The following is a 20963-nucleotide window of genomic DNA, read 5'->3' as shown; positions in this document are numbered from 1 at the left end:
GAGACATTTAAGGAACCAGCAGAAAAGACTAAACATTTCTTGACATAAAATTACCAAAGTAAAATAATTCATCTTTATCTAAGTACAAGTGTCTTTCCTTCCCTACCTCCATCGTCTTTCCTTCCCTACCTCCTTGTTTCCTCATCCCTAAACATGTCACATTACATAAAGGAAAGTGCTTGTGTGTTAGCATCTAGTAGACGCAAAGGTCAGGAAACTTCATCTCGTAGAGCGGCGTGGAGCGCGGCGGCGAGTGTCCTGACGGAGACGGAGGAGGACGGATGATCAAGTCGAAGACCTGGTCCAGTTTGGACTGAAGCAGCGACGTCTGTGGAGGGAAAGTAACGGCAGATGATCAAGTGTCAGAAGACCAGTCTGGCATTTTGGAAAGAAAAGGTCAAACAGTGCATTATATACTCATATATATACATATATTTATATACAGGACCACTGCTTAGAGGGTCAAAGTGTGATGGTGGTTAAACTGCGTGGCGACTCGTTATAAAGTATCGATACTATCACCAGTCTGTACTAATTTAAGGGTTAACACCTATTTTCCATCACAGATCTGCTTCTGCCTCTGAGGCGATGACGGTTGTGTTCCTAATTAAAGAATAAGAAAGATAATCTGTGATTTATTCGCTGCTATCTCAGAGAATTGGCAGACTATTCCTTTTAATGTGAATTCAAATGGTCAATATAGTTGATGTAGTCAAAATTATGTTCTAAATTTCGCATAATTTTCATATAGTAAAGCAGAAGTAAGTGATATATTTGTGTTAATATAAGTCTTAAATAGTTATATCTTCTGACAGCAATCACTTACATAGAGTGTTTGGACTGAAACACGGGTCTGTCAGTCACTCTGCTCTGCTCTGAGCCGAAGAGAAAACATTTATCGTATCCTACAGTTTTTATCCAATGAGGAGAGAGAACGGCATGCAGGGCTGTGTGTGCAGCCAAGGGACGCCGTGAATGTGGCGACGTAGGGACGAGGACTGTTATGGTGCGTTCAAGGAAACTCGTATTTTTCCGACCGTGAAGTGGTACCAGTTCGATCTGGTACGAGTTCACCGGTTGGAAGTTACGAGTGGCCGTTATAGTGACTTTCACCGGTAAAACAGGTCGGAAAAACACGAGTGGGTTGCCTGAAACGCTACAAAGTCGTAAGTTGTGACTTGAAGCTGTAATTTACGATTTCAAAAGCCTGCCTGGAACGCAGCATTAGCCAAAACGACCGGACCACTTACTTCTGCTTTAATATCATATAATTGTGGGAAATGCATGAAAATGTATTATGGTTACACCCTTATTTATTTTTTCAATGTTTTATTGACACAATTCAAATTAATTTGCTCCGCCAGTGTGTCTCTTGTGAAAAAATAGTGAAGTTATGATGAGGATTTAACAGTATATTTGGTCATTATTTTGAGTCCGATATAGAGGATCTATATCCTGTATCAGATGTATTTTCATTAAATTTCATTAAATTTCATTAAATATGTCAAAACGTACTGTTATCTCTACAACTAGCCACCATTAATCCTCCATTGTATGACTGCTCATGACTGAGCACCAGTGTAGCCTATAAGCTAACATTCACATGATATGACAGTTTACATTGAGATAAATGGAAATCCAGACCCCCGTTAGCATTCATCTATAGACACCTGACATAAAATAATTCAGAAACTCTGAAAGTGATTAAGTAAAGTGTATTAAACTAGCTAGAAAGCTGGCCCGAAGTCTTTTTTCCTCTTTCTTTCTTTTCTCTTTATTTAACTATTTATTCGCATGAGTGACAGGTGCAGTTTTAAAACCTACGTCATTGCAAACTCCACTTTGGTCTTTCACAGAGATAAAGTTCACAATGACATCATATTGACCAATGAGAGCAGGTCTTAATCTGTGCGGATCAGTTTCTCACCCGCGCTCCACAGTGAGCGGCGATCTCCTCGAACGGCGCCGTCTGGAACCTCTCCACCACCTCCATCCTCCTCCTCCTCTCCTCCTCCTCCACGCTCCCTCTGTCCTCTGAGAGACACGACAGGACGGTTACACACACACACACACACACACACAGATTTCATCACGTCAGCCAGTGTGTGTTCAATATCAAACACTTACCGATGGCGTTCTTCAGCGTCTCAAAGGTGATCTGCTCCGTCTGAGGTTTCTACAGCAGAGAGAGAGAGAGAGAGAGAGAGTCGGTGCAAACTATTTTTAGAACGGTGGAGCAGAGCCGTGAGCTGGGATTTCTTGGTTTCCCTCATCAAACTCATCAAATACACAATCCAACAACTCCACAACGCTCTGGTGGACAAGTTGTGACCTGCACATTCACCAGAGACAGTTTTTCATCAACAGTCTCTGTATTTCCCTCTAAAACAACTCTGTGTGGTAACGTTGTGTTATTATCTCATAGTGTGGTGAATGTGCAGGTCACAACTTGTCCACCAGAGCGTTGTGGAGTTGTTGGATTGTGTATTTGATGAGTTTGATGAGGGAAACCAAGAAATCCCATGAGCCTCCGTAGCGTAGCTCTGAGCAGCTCACGGCTCTGCTCCGCCGTTCTAAAAACAGCTTGCACCGACAATTAAAGGTAACAAACCTACTGCTATGACTATAGGGATTATGCCAATTTGCCAAAATGTTGAACTATCCCTTTAACCTGAAGAGACAGATACCTGCTGAGCGTCAGGGCTGTACTGAGGGTCCATGTCGATTTGCAGAGAGACCACGTCCCCGATACTCTTCCTCTTCGACAGACGATCCTCATCTACAACACACAGCGACGTCTGAGTGCAAACAGCAGCTTCATGTGTGTGTGTGTGTGTGTGTGTGTGTGTAAATGTGTGTGTGTGTACCTGAGAGCTGAGGTATGTACGGCGTGTTGAAGCGTTCGGCGTGAGCGCTGTAGCTACTTCCTGTCAGAGCCTCGCAGATGTTTGACTGGGTGAAGAGAAGAGCTTCATCCACCTTCAGCTCACCTAACGGCAGCCTGACACTGACACACACACGACACACACTTTAAGCTATTTTTTTTGTTAATTTGTTTTGTTTTTAAAGGACAATTCCGGGCAAATTCAACTTGGGGCTGTATGTTCCTAACATTTTAGGTCTAAAAGAAGGAATCTGAAGATTTTCAGTTTAATTGCTCCTGTTTTTCGGTAGTTGTGTCTGTCCCCGCATCGCCACGGCAGCGATGAATGGGAGCGGATGGAAGTTCCGCTGCTTAGGCTGTTTACATCCCTCAAAGCCGCAATTTTTTTTTCCACAGACAAAGGAAAAAGAAAGGAAAGAAAAATGGAGGGAAGGAACAGATTAGGTCAAGAAAGGAAGCAGAAGGATGGGAGAAGGGAAAGAAGGAAGGAAGGATGGAGGACAATTTGACCCAGAAAGATTCCTTCTTTTAGACCTAAAATGTTAGGAAAATACAGCCCCGAGTTGAATTTGCCCGAATTGTCCTTTAAGTTTCTTTTAATGTTATTTATATATTTTGTTTGTTTATCTCTTTGTGTAATTTCCCTATGATCATTTGTCTTTTGTCTTTTATCATTTATTTATTTATGATTGTATTTCATTGTTAACTATAGGTGGAAGCATCTACTGTAATAAGCTTTTTGAGTTTTCACCTCTTCCAGCTGTAAAATATCAAATTGTGTTTTTTTTTAACTGTGCAAAATAAATGTAAATCTAAAATCTCTCTCTCTCTCTGTGTTTCCACTGTGAGTGAATGTCTCTCTACCTGGGCGGCTCAGAGAAGACGAGCTCAGGCAGCAGGTGAGGAGCGTCTCTCTGTCGACTCTCTATCACCTGCACACACACACACAAACACACACACACACAGGAAATAAAACAACATGTGATGCTGTGCTGCAGACACACACCTTCATTTGTCATGTTCACACACACACAGACACACACACTCACCTGTGTGACGTGCAGGTGCAGCGGCGGCGGCGGGCCCAGCTGGGACAGCAGGTGGAGGAAGGCGGCGCAGACGGCGTGAACGCCACAGCGGTTAAACACGGACAGACACTCATGACTGGACAAGGCCAGCTCCTGAGCAGCCAATCAGAGAGCAGAGAGGGTCAACAACTACTTCCGGGTAGAAAACCAGCATGAGAACAATAGTGACGGACGAGAGTTTCGCTATATTTATCTCATTTTTCATGTCATTATATCGCCGTTTAGACTTTGTAAAGTTTATAAAACCAATGATTGGACAAACATTACTATTTCTGTGTGCACATTTTTGTAATTAGTCATGGTTATCATAGACTAGCAGGGCTAACCGTTAGCTACCTGTTTAACTTTAATAACTCAGTGGCTCACTAAACGCTCCATGAAAAAATATTTTCTCCAGCGGATATCTGAGTTCCAACATGACTGAGCTAACTGGAGTAGTTTCATGTCGTGTCCAACAACAACGAGAGGGTTTTAACAGCTGACGTCCTGATGTTAGCTTAGCTACCGCCGTTAGCTTAGCTACCGTTAGCTGTCCCTGTCAGCTGAGCCACTGATGCTTTCTAGACACCGTGATTCTCCCAAACTGAATAAATACCACACATACAGTAGCAACACAAAACACACACACAGAAATCGTAATGTTTCTTCAATCATTTCAGATTTGTCTAAACGGTGATAGGGCGTGAAAAACATGATAAAGCTAAACTCTCATTCGTTACTACTGTTCTCATGAATGAATGAATGAATGAATTGATTGAAGTGTCATGCACCAATTAAGGCGCCCAGCCTATAAGGGCTTACAAGACACATTTCATATACAAAATCATCAGAGCACAGACAATTCACATAAATAATTCACTTTTTCTTATTGTCCAGGCACTTTTTATGAAAGTAGCTATAGTAAAGACTTCTTTTCTGAAGAACCACTTCTACTTCACCTCATCATCAGCCCGAAACAACTCAGGTTTCACATTTTGCATTTTCTGAAACAAAAACTGCCTGGCTTCGTCATATAATGGACAATCAAACACAAAATGCAGTTCATCCTCGATTACATTTAGATTACATAATGTGCATAGTCTTCCCTCTCCAAGTACTGAGTACATTCAAATTACGTGCTGGTTTTCTACCCGGAAGTAGTTGTAAACAACAAGGCGATTCAGTCTATTATTATTATTGTCTTGATGATGTCATCTTTGCTCACCTGCAGAGCCAGGACCAATCGGATCAGGTCGACCACCACCTCCTCATTGGCCAGCTCCACACTCAGCACAGCCAATAGGGTGACGAGCGCCTGGTAGTGGCTCCGCCCACTGCTCTCCTCCTTACAGGTCAAGTACACGTGTCTGTAGAGACGCTGAGCATGCTGCACACACACACACACACACACACACACATTAATAATTAAACATTAAACCATGTGAACATTAAAGCAGAGTAAACGTCTCCCCTCACCTTCCTCATGAACAGGTTGTCCTGTCGAGAACACCTGTCCTCCTTCAGCTCCAGCACTGACACGTCAAACGTCACACTGCACGCACACAGACACACACACACACACACACACACACACACACACACACACATAAAGTCATTTACAGTTCATCTTGATCATCTTTACTCATTTTTCCAAACATTTCATCCGTGCACGAGGTCGTAAGTCGTCTGAAACATTTAGTTTACGTTGCTGTGACAGTGACACTTTTCCTTCCTTCTTTCCTTCCCTTCGCCACACGAGAGGAAGGACAGGTTGGTGTTCTTCTTACCAGAATGAAAAAAAGAGATGTATCCGTTTCAAAAGTTTACTAAAAGAAAATTCAATTGCAGATGAATACAAACTATGAAATTCAAAAGCTATTTAATTCAACTTTCATTCATCCATAAATGATGGCTCTTACAACACTGAAATGAAAAGTGGTTTTGTGGTCGTTTGAGCCAAACTGGTCAAAAAGTGAAGAAGAAGCTTTTTCACCACGATCGATACAAACTAAGTTCTTGGTGAAAAAGCTCAGTCAAAAACAAACTTGTGTGACTTGTGACTCTCACTCTTTTGCACACATGTAATAAAATACTACAGTTTGTCGAAATGAGTGAAAAATCCACAAACTAACTGGTCAGAAATTTGAGTTTAAGCTTAGTAGAAGCTTATTTTCTCAGTTGAGAAGCAGCTGGTCTCACTCGCACTGCAGTGACAGGAGTCAGCCAGTGGTTCTCAACTGGTGGGTCTGGACCCAAAAGTGGGTCTAGACCCGTTCTGGATGGGTCGCGGACAGCTGGTCAAAAAAGTAAATTATATTTAATGCACATCTGATGTTGGACATGTCTTTTATTTTGAAAAATAACTTATATTGAAAGGCATGCGTCACGTGAACACATGCAGTTGTAATGCTCCTCCTCAGTTTCTTATTAATGTGGCCTGAATGCAGTGAATCTTGTTTTGTTTTGTGGGTCTTTATTTTGTGCAATTTGATATTTATTAACTTTTGTGAATATGCTGTGAATGCAGAGATGCATTAGAAGTCAAATATATCGTTTTGTTGGTCTCCATTTTGTGCAGTTTGATATTTTTTTATTCACTTCCGTACATGCAGTTGTCATGGTCCTCCTCATGCCTAGTCCACACGAGCCCGGGTATTTTTGAAACCGTGAACATATGTTCCCGGTTGTATGTCCTGTCCACATGCAACCGTGCTTTTGGAACCCTGAAACCGTGGTTTTTTGAAACCGGAGTCCAGGGTGGGGTTTTCGGCCGGGGTTGGTTTCACAGCTACGTCATAGCTGCACACGTGCTGATGTAAACACTGCCAGCCCGCAGAGGTTGTTTGCAGCGGTTTGCAGGTGAGCTCGCAAAAATGGAGGTGACAAAGTGGATTTTTATCACTTTTTATTTTTATTTTTTATTTTTTTTACATCATCTAAATGCTAGGCTATTTGTATAGTTTTTCGATGAGAAAAATATAAGGAAACGGTCGTCAGGGCAATCCTCTTGTCAGCTCCAAACTCACCCTCAATCACAGACCACAGCTGGTTTTCCACACAGCATCATTTACAGTAACAAGTGACGCTACAGATCAGCTGTTTTTAAAATTACAGAACTACTACAGTAGCTCCGCAGTTTCTTATTCCCCACCTTGTTTGATTGAGAGTTTTTCGGGATGATTTTCATGAATGAACAGGCACGACGGGAGGGGGGGTCGCGCTGCTGTCATGTAGTGATAAAAGGAGCCTATGTGGAGATGAGGAACGAGCCAAAAGCCGAAAATGTATCCGTGACGTCCGCGGTCGATATAAAGTGGATATGTTTCATTCATCCATGTTTTGACAGACAACACAACAGCCAGTGATAAAGAGTTGCGCCGCACCGACAGACAGTCATGTGGCTCAGCAGCCAGGTGACGCACACAGCACAACAACACAGCGCACAACAACACACAGCACAAGAGTCAAGACACAGCGCAGCAACATGTGCAGGCTGCTGCAGCAGTGCACGTCAAAGGGACATCGCCGAAAATAAAATAAATAGGCTACACATTTTTATTAAATTAATTAATATTTAATTGTTGGACTTGGAGTCTGTGAAATAAAGCTATAATAACACGTAGTTTTGAAATGGTTTTTGCGCATGTTTACATCCATAAAATGACCAAAAATTAACACTATGCGGATTTCTTGATAACGAATTATTTAAACAGCATTTGTATAGAAATGATTCCGTCCCAAGCCTTTTGATCCATAAGCGGTTTCCACTGTATTTTGATTGGTTAAAACAGCCTTCCACACGTGCATTGCGTCACTTGGTAGCGGATTCCAGGGTTGCGTGTGTACGGAGTGTTTTTATTACACCACTGGTGTGGACGCGAAGCAAAACTCCGGTTTCAAAAATACCCGGGCTCGTGTGGACTAGGCCTCAGTTTCATTCATGTGCTCTGAAATGCACTTTGCTCAATAAAGAGCAAAATGAGTTTTTAAAGGCTTAAAAAAAAATCTTGGTTTGAATTCTATGAAAGTGGGTCGCGACTTAATGACCATGGGAAAATGTGGGACCCAGACTGAGACTAGTTGAGAACCCCTGCTTTAATACACTCTATAACCACATTGTGTGTGTATGTGTGTTGTGACCTGGGCGTGCTGAGCCTGGCGGCGTTGTGGCGGCGGTCGATGAGCGAGGTGAGGATGGAGAGGACGAGCAGACGGATCTCGGGCTCCTCCATCAGGGTGAAGGAGAGCAGCGGCTCCAGGAAGGAGGAGGGCAGCGCCGTCAGCAGGTTGGTGCTCTCGTAGCGCTGCGACACCTGAGGGAGGGGTCGGAGTCAAGTCAGGCTACAACAGCGAGTATTTTATAATAAAACACATGTCACTGTAAAGATGGAGGATAAGACACGAGGTGAGCTCACCTGTAGGAGGGACTTGAGCAGCATCACCTGGATCATCCTGCTGCCTTCAAACCTGAGACACAGGAAACGGTCCGTCAATTTAATAACGGGAAGGAAAAAAGGATTCCCTGGATTCTTATTTGTTTTTGGTTAGGGGGGTATTTTCTAATTATGTTGCCTTAATAACAACCTAAACTAATAATATATGCTCAATAAACATGCACCAAACCATTCAGGAATTTCAAATGGTTCAGTCGGTGAGCTCACTGTTAATGAAATTTAATGAAAAAACATCTGATACAGGATATAAATCCTCTACATCTGACTCAAAGTAATAACAACATACAGAAATTTAACTCAAATATACCAACCCATACGTAATATCACTTACAGTGTAAATACATATAACAGAATAATCCAAAAATAATCTCCCACACATTACATTTAAAGTGACGGTGAACTAAATTTGTGTCATATAGTTATTACAGTACAGTTTTCTATTTATTATTATTTTATCTTATCATATATTTTAAAACTTATAGTTATGTATTTATACTGTTTTCTCACATGATTCTTGATTATAAGTGTAAAGATTTATCAATATATAAACATGTAGCAGCCTTAAAGGAATAGTTCACCAAAAAAAAAAAACTATTCCTTTAAAGCTGGATTCACTCGTCTGTAGGGAGTCGTACCCGGCGTTGGGCGACCCCAGGGCGGGGTAGATCCCAGGAACAGGAATCTTCCCCATGATGAAGAGCATGACCTCTGACCTCTGGTAGACAGGAAGTGTGTTGGCGAAGGATCCTGGACAAGACGACGGCAGAGGAAGTGAGGCGACGTTGCTTCAGAAAAACGTGTCATGTCACAGCAGGAAGTGGAAACTCACCGATGGTTTTGATGACGGCGTCCTGCAGCGTCTTCTCCTCCAGCGACGTCGTCCTGCGCCTCCCCGCATTGTCGTAGTAACCGGTGAGCTCGTAGTCGACGCTCTGCCTGAGCTGCCGCAGCAGCGTGTTGAACACCTCCAACACCGTGGGGCCTGCAGGAGAGGACGGGGGGGGTTAGTTAAAGGTACATTGTGTAGGAATTCCTCCCATCTAGCGTTGTGGTTGTATATATCAACCAACTCAGTCGTATTTTTCATGCTGCATTCAGGTGAAATTGGGCAGACGGCAGACGGACGACAGCCGCTGCACGTAACGGCATAAACAAGCCTCTATGTAAACTAGTGGTCCGTCAGCCCAAGGCAAAACAATACACATGACAATATGTTGTCATGGCGATGTGGTATTGTTTTACCAGCTTTCTCTGGACTTCTGTGACTAAACTGACATCTGGTTTGTTAGCGACGGCCGTCTGCCTGACTGCAGGTGAATGCAGCATCAGTGTAACGCTCCGTTCCTCCTCACTGCGTTACCACGGTGACTTTTCACAGACGCCACCTCGACCTGAGCCGACAGCTCCGGTGTCTCCGCTGAGTTTCCGTGGTTTCCTACCGTCACACTGCCACTGAACGTAAAAACATGGAGACACCACATGGCAGCAGCACCGAGCTTACCCGCTCCATGGAGATATGAATGATATGAACGGCTCATTCAGAGCTGAAAGGAACACTTCACTTTGTTGATGGGGGGATTACTGGTTAATGAAGAACAGACTGAAGAACCAAATAATCGGTTTTCCTAAATAGATAACAGGAGAAGTTACACAATGTCCCTTTAACGAGCAGCAGGGACGCCGTCGACTCACCCACAGACCCGGAGGCTTCGATGACGGCCGCCTCAGACAGAACCTCCACGATGCCGGCCCGCACCGAGGCCCGGCTCCGGCTGTTGGCGTCCAGGTGACCCAGGAGCTGCTGGATGACCAGGTGGGAGTGCTGCGACTGAGAGGAGGAGGAGAGTAACGGTAATCCTTTAATTTAGGCCGTTAATTACGTGATAATGTCAAGAAATCGCAAAGAAAAAACAATTACTTGCGTCATAATGTCTAGAAATAGCCCAGAAATAATGTTTAATTTCATAGTAATGTTGCACAAGACATAACTATTGTGTAGAAATAGCAATCAATTGGTCAAAGACTTGGTGGAGAAAAAAAGTCTGGCCTTTCCCAAAACATTCAAAGCATGAAAAGCACGTGTAATCTTTTGTCTTTATGGAAAAATATGACATTACTACGAAATTAACTGTAATTTCTGGACTATTTCTTGACATTATGATGCAATTAACTGTTATTTCTAGGCTATTTCTAGACATTATCACGTAATTAACGGCCTGTATATTAAAGTTTTACCAAAATTTTCAACAAATATCGCAGCAGTTTGCATAATTTTGTCTGGAATTAGTCAAATTTGATCTTTTCTTCAACATTTCTCTTGATTTAAAATGGTGGCACCTTATCATATGTATTATTTTAACACATTTTTATATATTTTGGGGGTTTTGTCCGGCATTTTAGAACGATCTGGGCACCTGAAGGAAAATTTCTTGGTTATTTCTTGACATCATCACGTAATTAACGGCCTGAAAATGTCGTCACTGACCTGTATCGAGTACATGATGATCTGAAAACAGCGAACGGCAAAACTTCTTCCCTCCCAAAGACCGCGACTGTCCAGGTGCCTGAAAACACACACAGTACGGTCTATGTACTGGAAACACAACGTTTTATCCATAAGAACATGGCGAAATTTGATTTTTTTTATGGCTGGTGACAGTATTTTCTCATTTAGAGTGATAAAAAGAGGTATCCAGAATCCTCCTCTGTAAAAACTTCTAACTCTAACACAATAAAACAAAGTAGCTTTATCCATTGCTCAGATTTCTGTTCTGGAAATGTATGCAAATTAGCACATATTTAATTAGATATTGCCTCATGGTACTGTCTATGTGCTGGAACAGGGTTGGTGTCTCTTACATGAGCACAGGTCTGATGGCGTTGGTGATGTGTCCGTACGCAGCTCGGCCCAACAGCTCCCGGAAACACACCTCAGTCTGCTCTGCTGGAGACTCACTACACACACACACACACAACCACACACAACCACACACACACAGACACACACACACACACACACACACAGGGTCTTAAAACACTAATATCTCATAAAATCTCCAAAATTCCCAGTCCTCAGTTATCTGCAGGTAGTGTGTACCTGTTGGTGTGTGTGTGTGTGTGTGTGTGTGTGTGTGTGTGTGTGTGTGTGTGTGTGTACCTGTCGGTGTGTGTGTGCTGCTGCAGGTTGACCAGCAGCGCGGGGACGATCTGCTCCATGTGACGAGGCTCCCAGATGTTCACCTGCAGCTCGTCGTCCACCGTCTTCCTGACCACGCCCTGCAGACCACGGATCCCCGACACACGGATCCTCAACACACACACACACACACACACACACACAGACAAGTTAACGATCAGATATTGATTGATCGTAATAACATTGACTGATCTATCGACTCTTCTCTGACTGACTTGTTCTGGGTGTCGACGTCCTCGTGCTCGGAGTGACACATCTCACTGAAGCGAGACACGAAGAAGTCGTAGCTGCGATGGTACGACGGCGTGTCCTCCTCGATGTTCGCAAACTTCACAAACTGCACGCACACACACACACACAGATACACACAGTTACAGCGTGAAAACAGGACAAAACAAACGATATCTACAGTAAAATAAGAACAGAGGGACGTGAATGAATGTTTCCTACAGAGATAAACCTGCCGTGGCTCAACCAGATAATCCCTGAGTGTGAGTGTGTGTGTCTGTGTCTGTGTGTGTGTGTGCGTGTGTGTGCGTGTGCATGTAATATACTGTACTTCTTCCAAGGGGAAATAAAAATATATAAAGGCTTAAAGATTACATAAACACATGATCTCTGTCCCAGCTCTAATGTGACCCTCGCTCTGCTGCTTCACACCTTCGTGCATGTTTTATATGTTGTATGTGCATTAATATACTATATGTATATATATATATATATACAGTATATTAATATATATGTTGTATATAAATATCTATCCTAAGACTGGCAGTGGCCAGACTAACATTAAACGGTCATTGAGGGTTTTCCTCAGGTCTCTAGATCATTCTAAAATGCTGGACAGATCATAAAATACATATAAATATGCATTAAAATAACACCACCTTATTTAAATCAAGAAAAAGGTTGAAGACATAATTTTCAAAGATCAAATTTGACAAATTTCAGACAAAATTATGCAAACTGCTGTGATATTTATTGAAAATGTTGGTCACCATTTAATTTACTGGCCGTTAATTATGTGATAATGTCAAGAAATAACAATTAATTGCGTAGTAAGGTCAAGAAATAGCATAGAAATCACGGTCAGTTTCATAGTAATGTTATGTTTCTTCCATAAAAGAGAATTTTACATATGCTTTTCATGCTTTGAATGATTTGGGAAAGGCCAGAATTTTTCTCCACCAAGTCTTTGACCAATATTTCTACGCTATTAGTTGTTATTTCTTGGCTATATTTCTCAACATTACTATGAAATAGTTATTTCTAGGCTATTTCTAGACATTATGACGCAATTAATTGTAATTTTCTTGCCTATTTATTGACTTAATTAACAGCCTATACATTTCTTGAGTGTTTTATAGGAATAACATATTGAAAAATATACCAAAAGGCTAATTATAATTTCTGGCCAGTAGATCTTTAAAGCTCACTAACCAAGTAGTTAAGTTTAAACTCTGTATATATTCATACATGAATATGTATGAATATGTAAAGCTGACTTCCACAGTCTAATCAGTTCACGTTTGACTGAATTTAAAGAAGTTCCTGTCCTAAAAACACAACTAGAGTCACAACAATTAATTAAACAATAATCAATTGTTAAATTAACCATCAACTATTTTGATAATCGATGAGTGTGAGTAGTTTTTTAAGAAAAAAAGTCAAAATTCTCTGATTTCAGCTTCTTAAATGTGAATATTTCTGGTTTCTTTGTTCCTTTATGACAATAAATTGAGTCTCTCTTTGGTTTGTGGACAAAACAAGACATTTGAGGACGTCATCTGGTGGTTGGGGAAACACTAATTGACGTTTTTCAACATTTTATTGACCAAACAACTAATCGATTAATCCTTTAAATAATCAACAGATGGATTGATAATGTAAATATGTGACGTACAGAGTTGGTGGCCAGGATGTGCAGGTGCGGCTTGTCGGCCTCCAGCAGCAGACGCAGCGTACTGAGGAAACTCTCCACCAGCAGGTTGATGCTCTGGCAGTGACACGCCAGCAGCAGCTGCTCCAGCGCCTCCATGGCGATACACACATACCTGACACACACACAGAGGGAACGGCTGTTAACACCTGACAGCAGCAGTGTGTGTGTGTATGTGTGTGTGTGTGTGTGTGCGCTGACCCGTAGCGGTGGCGGTTCAGCTCTCTGGTCAGCCGCTCTGACAGGTACGCTGCGATCCGATCCAGTTTCTCCGGAGCCGACAGAGCGAAGAACGTCAACTTCTCCATGTTGGCCTTCACCAGCCCATCCTGCACACACGCACACACACATTTCAACTCCTTATTAAACCACAACAAGACAAAAGAAGACATTAACATATCTTTTTCTTTATTTTTTAAAGGGGTAGTTCAACATTTTGGCAAATTGGCCCATTGCCATAATCCCTATAGTCATAGTAGTAGGTTCGTTACCTTTAATTGTCGGTGCAAGCTATTTTTAGAACGGCGGAGCAGAGCCATGAGCTGCTCAGAGCTACGCTACGGAGGCTCATGGGATTTCTTGGTTTCCTTCATCAAACTCATCAAATACACAATCCAACAACTCCACAACGCTCTGGTGGACAAGTTGTGACCTGCACATTCACCACGCTATGAGATAATAACACAACGTTACCAGACAGAGTTGTTTTAGAGGGAAATTCATGCAAAACCGCTGATGCACGTTGCCTTCAGGGACAGTTTTTCATCAACAGTCTCTGTATTTACCTCTAAAACAACTCTGTCTGGTAACGTTGTGTTATTATCTCATAGCGTGGTGAATGTGCAGGTCACAACTTGTCCACCAGAGCGTTGTGGAGTTGTTGGATTGTGTATTTGATGAGTTTGATGAGGGGAACCAAGAAATCCCATGAGCCTCCGTAGCGCAGCTCTGAGCAGCTCACGGCTCTGCTCCGCTGTTCCAAAAACAGCTTGCACCGACAATTAAAGGTAACGAACTATAGGGATTATGGCAATGGGCCAGTTTGCCAAAATGTTGAACTATCCCTTTAAGTGTGTCTCTGTGTGTGTTTACCTCGGGGTCTTCTGGGAAAATATTGTCGACCAGCCTCTTGTAGCGAGGCCGTAGCGCCCAGCAGCAGCCACACAGACCTGCACACAGACACACAAACACTTAATTTATATTTAATTACACATATAAATACATGAATATACACGTTCCAGCCACCGGGGGGCGCTGCAGCATCTGACCTGGTTCTTTCTTTAATATTTCATCTCTGTGTGTTCAGTTTAATAGATTCTGGCAGATTAAAGAAGACACACACGCACACGCACACACACACACACACACACACACACAGACATACACACAGACACACTACAATGCAGCAGCAGTGATGCTACATCTTAGTGTTAATCCTGCTGCTGCTGCTGCTGCTGTTGTTGTTGTTGTTGTTTGGTTGCATAATGTGTTTATGTTGTCTGTATTTTAGTTAACGCAGCTTAAGAGGGCTCGTCGATGTCGCCGTGAGGTCACAGGTTCAATCCCCAAAACAAGACTCACGATGATGACGAGCTGTGAACGTGCTGCAGAGTTCGTCTTCCTGTGTTTAACTTTAAAAATTAAAAAGTTACGGATGAAAATGAAAAAAATAACAATTAATTTAAATAATCTCATTTTATAGATTAAAATCAAATAGATTTCTTGTTGATTTTTTAACTTTATCGACTAAAATAATGAGATAAATGAACAAAAAGCATCTTTATGAGTTTTGAGCTTTAAATTCAACAGGACTTTTATTGTAATGGAGTAGATATTAGTACTTTTACTGCATGAATACTTCTTGTACTGTTGTGTATTATCACTTTAAATCATGATGTAAGCGTTGTTGTTTTGGAGCAGGGGATTAAAATGTTTCCTGGATTTATGAACACAACTTAAAAAGTCAATAAAGTTTTTACTTTTTGTGGTCCATTAAAACCAAAGATTAAAAATAAAAAAAACATCTACATCCACATTAAAAATCCATTAATCATCTGTATCAGATTTTATTCTTAATACTATGATCACATTATATAATATTGTTTTGAGATGATACATCACACATAAAAAACTCAAAATCTTTCCAAGAATATTTGTCTTATTTCTTGTCAAAATGTCTCATTTCTAGTCAAAACTAATCTCTTTCCACTAAAAATAAGACTCATCACCTAAAAATGAACTTGTTTTTAGATCATTTTCATTAGTTTTAAACAAATTTTCACTTGAAATAAGTAGAAAAATCTGCCAGTGAAAGCAGGTTTTTTTTGTGCTTGTAATAAGAAAGAAAAACTTGCTTCACTATCAGATTTTTCTACTTATTTCAAGTGAAAATCTGCTTGAAAGAAGTAAAAAGTGTCTAAAAACAAACTACTTTTTATGTGATGAGTCTTATTTTAAGTAGAATGAGATTTTTTTGACTAGAAATAAGACAAATATTCTTGGTAAGATGTTGAGTTTTTGCAGTGCAGACCTCACTGATATATTATAGTATATAATATAAATTAGACCTCACATATTAAATATTATATATAATATAAATCCATATTTCATATATATTACATGTTATATATTTTAATGACACAACGTTTAAGCTGCTCTCAGATCAGAGAAGAAGTAAAATGTGTAAATATTTTTCTCACCGTACATGAAGACGACTCCTTCAGCTCACGGCTCCTGTCTCACACACACCGTTAATCCTCCACACACACACACACACACACACACACACACACACACACACACACTCTGAGCCCGCCTCCTGTCATTCACCGTCATCATCAGTGTCAGTTAAAAACCTCACATCTCCCTCCGACCGACCGACTCATCAAAGTGTCAGATTTAAAATAAAAAAAAGTCACAGTTTCAGGTTTTTGTGTGTTTGTCGTGTTTGTTGTCGTTAAAACACAGATTTAATACAGAGCCGTGTGTGTGTTCATGTTCAGTCCTGCTGTTAACAGGGAAAGGTTTTTACTCCGTGTGTGTGTGTGTGTGTGTGTGTGTGTGTGTGTGTGTGATCCAGGCCATGTGCAGCAGCTCAGCTCTGTAATCTGGATTTATTTATCATTCCAGCAGAAACAGAGGAAAAAAAAAATTTAGATGAGAAACCAGGAGCTGGAAACAGAGACAGGAAGAAAAGACCAAAGAGTTTGTTGTGTCAGAGCGTTATTATCACTGATTATCACCTTGTTATGTGGAGTTTTATTTAGTCAAACAAAAGCAGATATTAATATTTTACACATGGACGAAGCATGAAGTCTAAATTGGCTGAAACATTTCGATTAGTTCATATTGCAGGGTTGAAATGTCATTTTGCAAACTGAATTCAATACTAACTGGGACAAAAGGACAACGTATAAAGACTCTGAATGAAGTTAAAAACATTGTAATACCACAACAAACAGACAGACATGTATCCCTCTGACACGGCTCTTTTCCTTTTTTGTGTTATTTTTCCTTAAAATGAAATAAAGAATGAGTTTTAAAAAAAAGAAAGAAAAGAAATGTATTTTTCCAGACTTTTCTGTAAAAAAAGAATTCTAATAATTTGTGACATCTGCGTAATTAGTTGTGTATCATGTAAATAAATTATGCAATTAATTTAATTTTCATTATTCTGAATTCGTATGCTATTATGTCACCAAATAATTTCTAGCAGATTGTAGCTAGGCATACAAAATAATTAACCCAAATAACTTCAGATAAGTATTAAGATAAATATATTTCCTTATAGTAGTTTCCATTTTCCAGAGTTTTCCATACTTGCGTAGGAGCCGTGATATTGGTGAAACTTTATTTTGAAGCCTAGTTTATAACTTGCAGCTGTTTTAGAGCTTTAACTAACTAATGAAATCATGTATGAACAGAAAACTGTAATTTAGAGTTATTTAAATTAGATAATTAGAAAGAGTCCGGTCTGTTATATTCATTCATATTTCTTTACATTACCAACATACAGATGTTAAACAAACAGCAACAAGTGCATCTATATAAATACAGTGAACTTACTGTTAACACAAAACAATAATAAGTGTGTTAGATGGTCGTTACCTCCGGGCGTCTGGTGGTCCAGCACAGAGCAGCAGTCCTGCAGCAGCCTCCGAGGAGCCTGGGATACGGTCGGCATGGCGACGACGGCCCTGGGCAGCGACATGCCCCTGGGCAAGCTGGGCATGGTGACGCCCCGCGGCATGCTGGGAAAACTGGGAAGACTGGGAAGACTGGGCAGACTGGGCATGGTGATGCCCCGGGGCAAAGTGGGGGGGTTGACGGAGCTGAGCAGAGCCGGCATGGTGGGAAACCTGGGCAGCGTCCCCGACATGACTGAGGAGGAGGAGGAGGAGGAGGAGGAGGAAGAAGGAGCACGGATGGAGAGAGTGAGCGGAGGTGAAGGAAGTGAAGTGGAAAGGCCTCCACACATTCTTCTGGATCTTAACCCCCCCACATCCCCACCTCCTCCGTAAAGTCTGACCACGTGCTGCGAAGCAGAGCGGACAGGAAGTTCAACATACAATAAAATAAAGTAAAAACTAATAAAATATAATTAATAAACTTCTGGAAACTTTACATCAAAGTTTGTTTCTGCAGAAAACTTTGAACAAACCAGTTTCTATCAAACTTATTCTATCTTTCATACCACATTTTACTCTGCATATTTATATACTATACACTATATGTATATGTTACTGAACTGTCATCACAAACTTTTACTATTCTTTCTTCTGCAAATTGTCACATTATGATTATTTAAAATCCCTCTAAAACACCGTATGACCACAGGATTTTAAAGCAGAAGTAAGTGATATATTTGTGTTAATATAAGTCTTAAATAGTTATATCTTCCGACAGCAATCACTTACATAGAGTGTTTGGACCGAAACACGGGTCTGTCAGTCACTCTGCTCTGCTCTGAGCCGAGGAGAAAACATTTATCGTATCCTACAGTTTTTATCCAATGAGGAGAGAGAACGGCATGCAGGGCTGTGTGTGCAGCCAAGGAACGCCGTGAATGTGGCGACGTAGGGACGAGGACTGTTATGGTGCGTTCAAGGAAACTCGTAGACTCGTGTTTTTCCGTCCAGTGAAGTCGTACCAGTTCGATCTGGTACGAGTTCACGGGTCGGAAGTTACGAGTGGCCGTTATAGTGACTTTCACCGGTAAAACAGGTCGGAAAAACACGAGTGGGTTGCCTGGAACGCTACAAAGTCGTAAGTTGTGACTTGAAGCTGTAATTTACGATTTCAAAAGCCTGCCTGGAACGCAGCATTAGCGAAAACGACCGGATCACTCACTTCTGCTTTAAATAATAAAAGACCGAAGTTACAATAACTGACCTTCTGCTGCAACAGGAAGTTATACATACAATAAAATAAAGTCAAAACTAATGACAAACATCCTAAAATATAAAAATAAAAATAAACTTCTGCAAACTTTACATCAAAGTTTGTTTCTGCAGAAAACTTTCACTGAAAACAACAAACCAGTTTCTATCTCACTTGTTCTATCTTTCATAACACATTTTACACTGCATATTTATATACTAATACACTATATATTTATGTTTTTTATAAAACTGAACTGTCATCACATTACAACACGATGGCAGGAATAAATTCTAGTGAGAGTTTGTTTAACATACTCAAACTTTTACTATTCTTTCTACAAATTGTTACATTTTTATTATTTAAAATCCCTCTAAAACACCGTATGACCACAGGATGTTAAATAATAAAAGACCCGAGGAGACAGGAAGTTATAGATACAATAAAATAAAAATGAAACTTTACATCAAAGTTTGTTTCTGCAGAAAACTTTGAATTCATTTCACTGAAAACAATAAACCAGTTTCTATCTCACTTATTCTATCTTTCATAACACATCTTACACTGCATAATTATATATAATCATGTACTTATATATATAGTATATATATATATATGATAATTGTGACATTATTATTATTTCAAATCCCTGTAAAACACTGTTTGACCACAGGATGTTAAATAATAAAAGACCGAAGTTACAACAAGTTAAACAGTGAATATTAACAGTATCAGGAGTTACAGTCTGAATGAGGCAGAGCAGCTCAGTGAGCTCGATCTATAATCAATAATCATCCTCTCTGAGCTGATCGGTGTCGTGTTGTGTAGAGTATTTTACCTGTGGTGGAGCAGCAGATAAAAACAAACCCTGCGCTCTCGTCGTCTCCACCGCTGCTGCTGCTCTCTTCCAGCTGTTTCCCTCTTTCTCTCTCTCACGCCGACAGCTGCTTATGTAACATCTGCTCAGCCCTCGGCCGGCCGCGCAGCTCACTGATCAATAATCAATGAGTGCGATCGATCGGCTCGGGCTCGGGGCTTTGTGCGATGGAGCTGCACCTCCGACACCAGCCGTGTTATTAGAAATAAAAAATAAAACAGTTTCATCTGGACGTTTTTCAGACTTTACAGGAACGTTATCACATGACGTCGTCGTTAGAAAGATTATTGATCCAATATTTAAACTCTGATCAAGTGTGAAACTTTAATGAGTAAAAAAAAAACACACATTAACTCTATAACACAATAACAAAACAAAAAATGTCAAAACCTTTTTTCAGAACAAAGATTATCCAGACAGGCTGCACAAAGCACAAAAACCTCCCTCCCTCTCTCTCCCCCCTCTGTCCTGGGTAAAAACCTCTTTTCCCATCATGCACTCTGTTGTGGTGAGGAGGCGGTGGCGCCCTCTGCTGTTTGAGGCTGGTCACTGCAGCAATGACCCCCATGGTGTGGGACTCAAACCTGGACCGGTGACAGAGAAACTGGACAGATGATGATGATGATGATGGTGGACGAGGAGCAGGTGTTACGGGGGGGGGATGGGGAGAGAAAGAGAGAGAAAGAAGAGGGGGTGAGGGAGAGAGAGAGAAAGAGGGGGGGGGGACGAAGAGAGAGAAAGAGAGGAAGAGAGAATGAGGGAGGGGGAGAGAGAAAGGGGGGGGGGAGAGAGGGGAGAGAGGAAGAGAGAGAGGGGAGAGAGAAAGCGGGAGAGGGGAGGGAGGGAAAGAGAGAGAGAGGGAGGGGGGGAGAGAAAAAGAGAGGGGGGGGGAGGGGGGAGAGAGGGAGTAAGAGGGAGAGAGGGAGGAAGAGAGAAAGAGGGAGGGGGAGAGAGGGAGGAAGAGGGAGAGAGGGAGGAAGAGAGAAAGAGGGAGGGGGAGAGAGGGAAAAGGGGGGGGGGGAGAAAGAGGGAGAGAGGGAGGAAGAGAGAAAGAGGGAGGGGGGAGAGAAAGAAGAAGAGAGAAAGAGGGGGGGAAGAGGGAGGGGGGAGGGGGGAAAGAGGGGGGAGAGAGGGAGAGGAGACACTGTTGATGGAGACACGTCAGGA

General features: G+C 41.4%; 1 protein-coding gene across 2 annotated transcripts; it reads right to left on the bottom strand.

The window, feature by feature from the left end:
• Positions 1 to 72: 72 nt before the first annotated feature.
• Positions 73 to 19824, bottom strand: LOC146990507 (protein EFR3 homolog B-like). Of its 2 annotated transcripts, XM_085794918.1 has the most exons (23): positions 19758 to 19824; positions 17648 to 17920; positions 14633 to 14709; positions 13742 to 13869; positions 13505 to 13655; positions 11817 to 11938; positions 11563 to 11712; positions 11265 to 11360; positions 10891 to 10969; positions 10098 to 10233; positions 9235 to 9387; positions 9041 to 9152; positions 8367 to 8418; positions 8092 to 8264; positions 5428 to 5503; positions 5177 to 5338; positions 3934 to 4065; positions 3749 to 3816; positions 2868 to 3001; positions 2688 to 2779; positions 2128 to 2176; positions 1928 to 2034; positions 73 to 328 (listed from the first exon to the last, which is right to left on the bottom strand). In XM_085794918.1, the coding sequence occupies exons 2-23, from the start codon at positions 17916 to 17918 to the stop codon at positions 194 to 196; spliced, it is 2655 nt and encodes an 884-aa protein (XP_085651044.1). In that variant the 5' UTR covers positions 17919 to 17920; positions 19758 to 19824; the 3' UTR covers positions 73 to 193. The 2 variants fall into 2 exon arrangements, with proteins under 2 accessions (XP_085651044.1, XP_085651054.1); XM_085794928.1 differs by lacking the exons at positions 17648 to 17920; positions 19758 to 19824 and adding an exon at positions 16240 to 16313 and having other exon boundaries at positions 74 to 328.
• Between the last annotated feature and the right edge of the window lie 1139 nt (positions 19825 to 20963).

The sequence above is a fragment of the Trachurus japonicus genome, chromosome 2 (genome assembly GCF_045865225.1).
Source record: "Trachurus japonicus isolate A0001 chromosome 2, Traja_1.0".
Taxonomy (NCBI): Eukaryota; Metazoa; Chordata; class Actinopteri; order Carangiformes; family Carangidae; genus Trachurus; species Trachurus japonicus.
The sequence above is the reverse complement of the archived record's forward strand: the minus strand, read 5'-3'. Positions and strand labels throughout refer to the sequence as shown.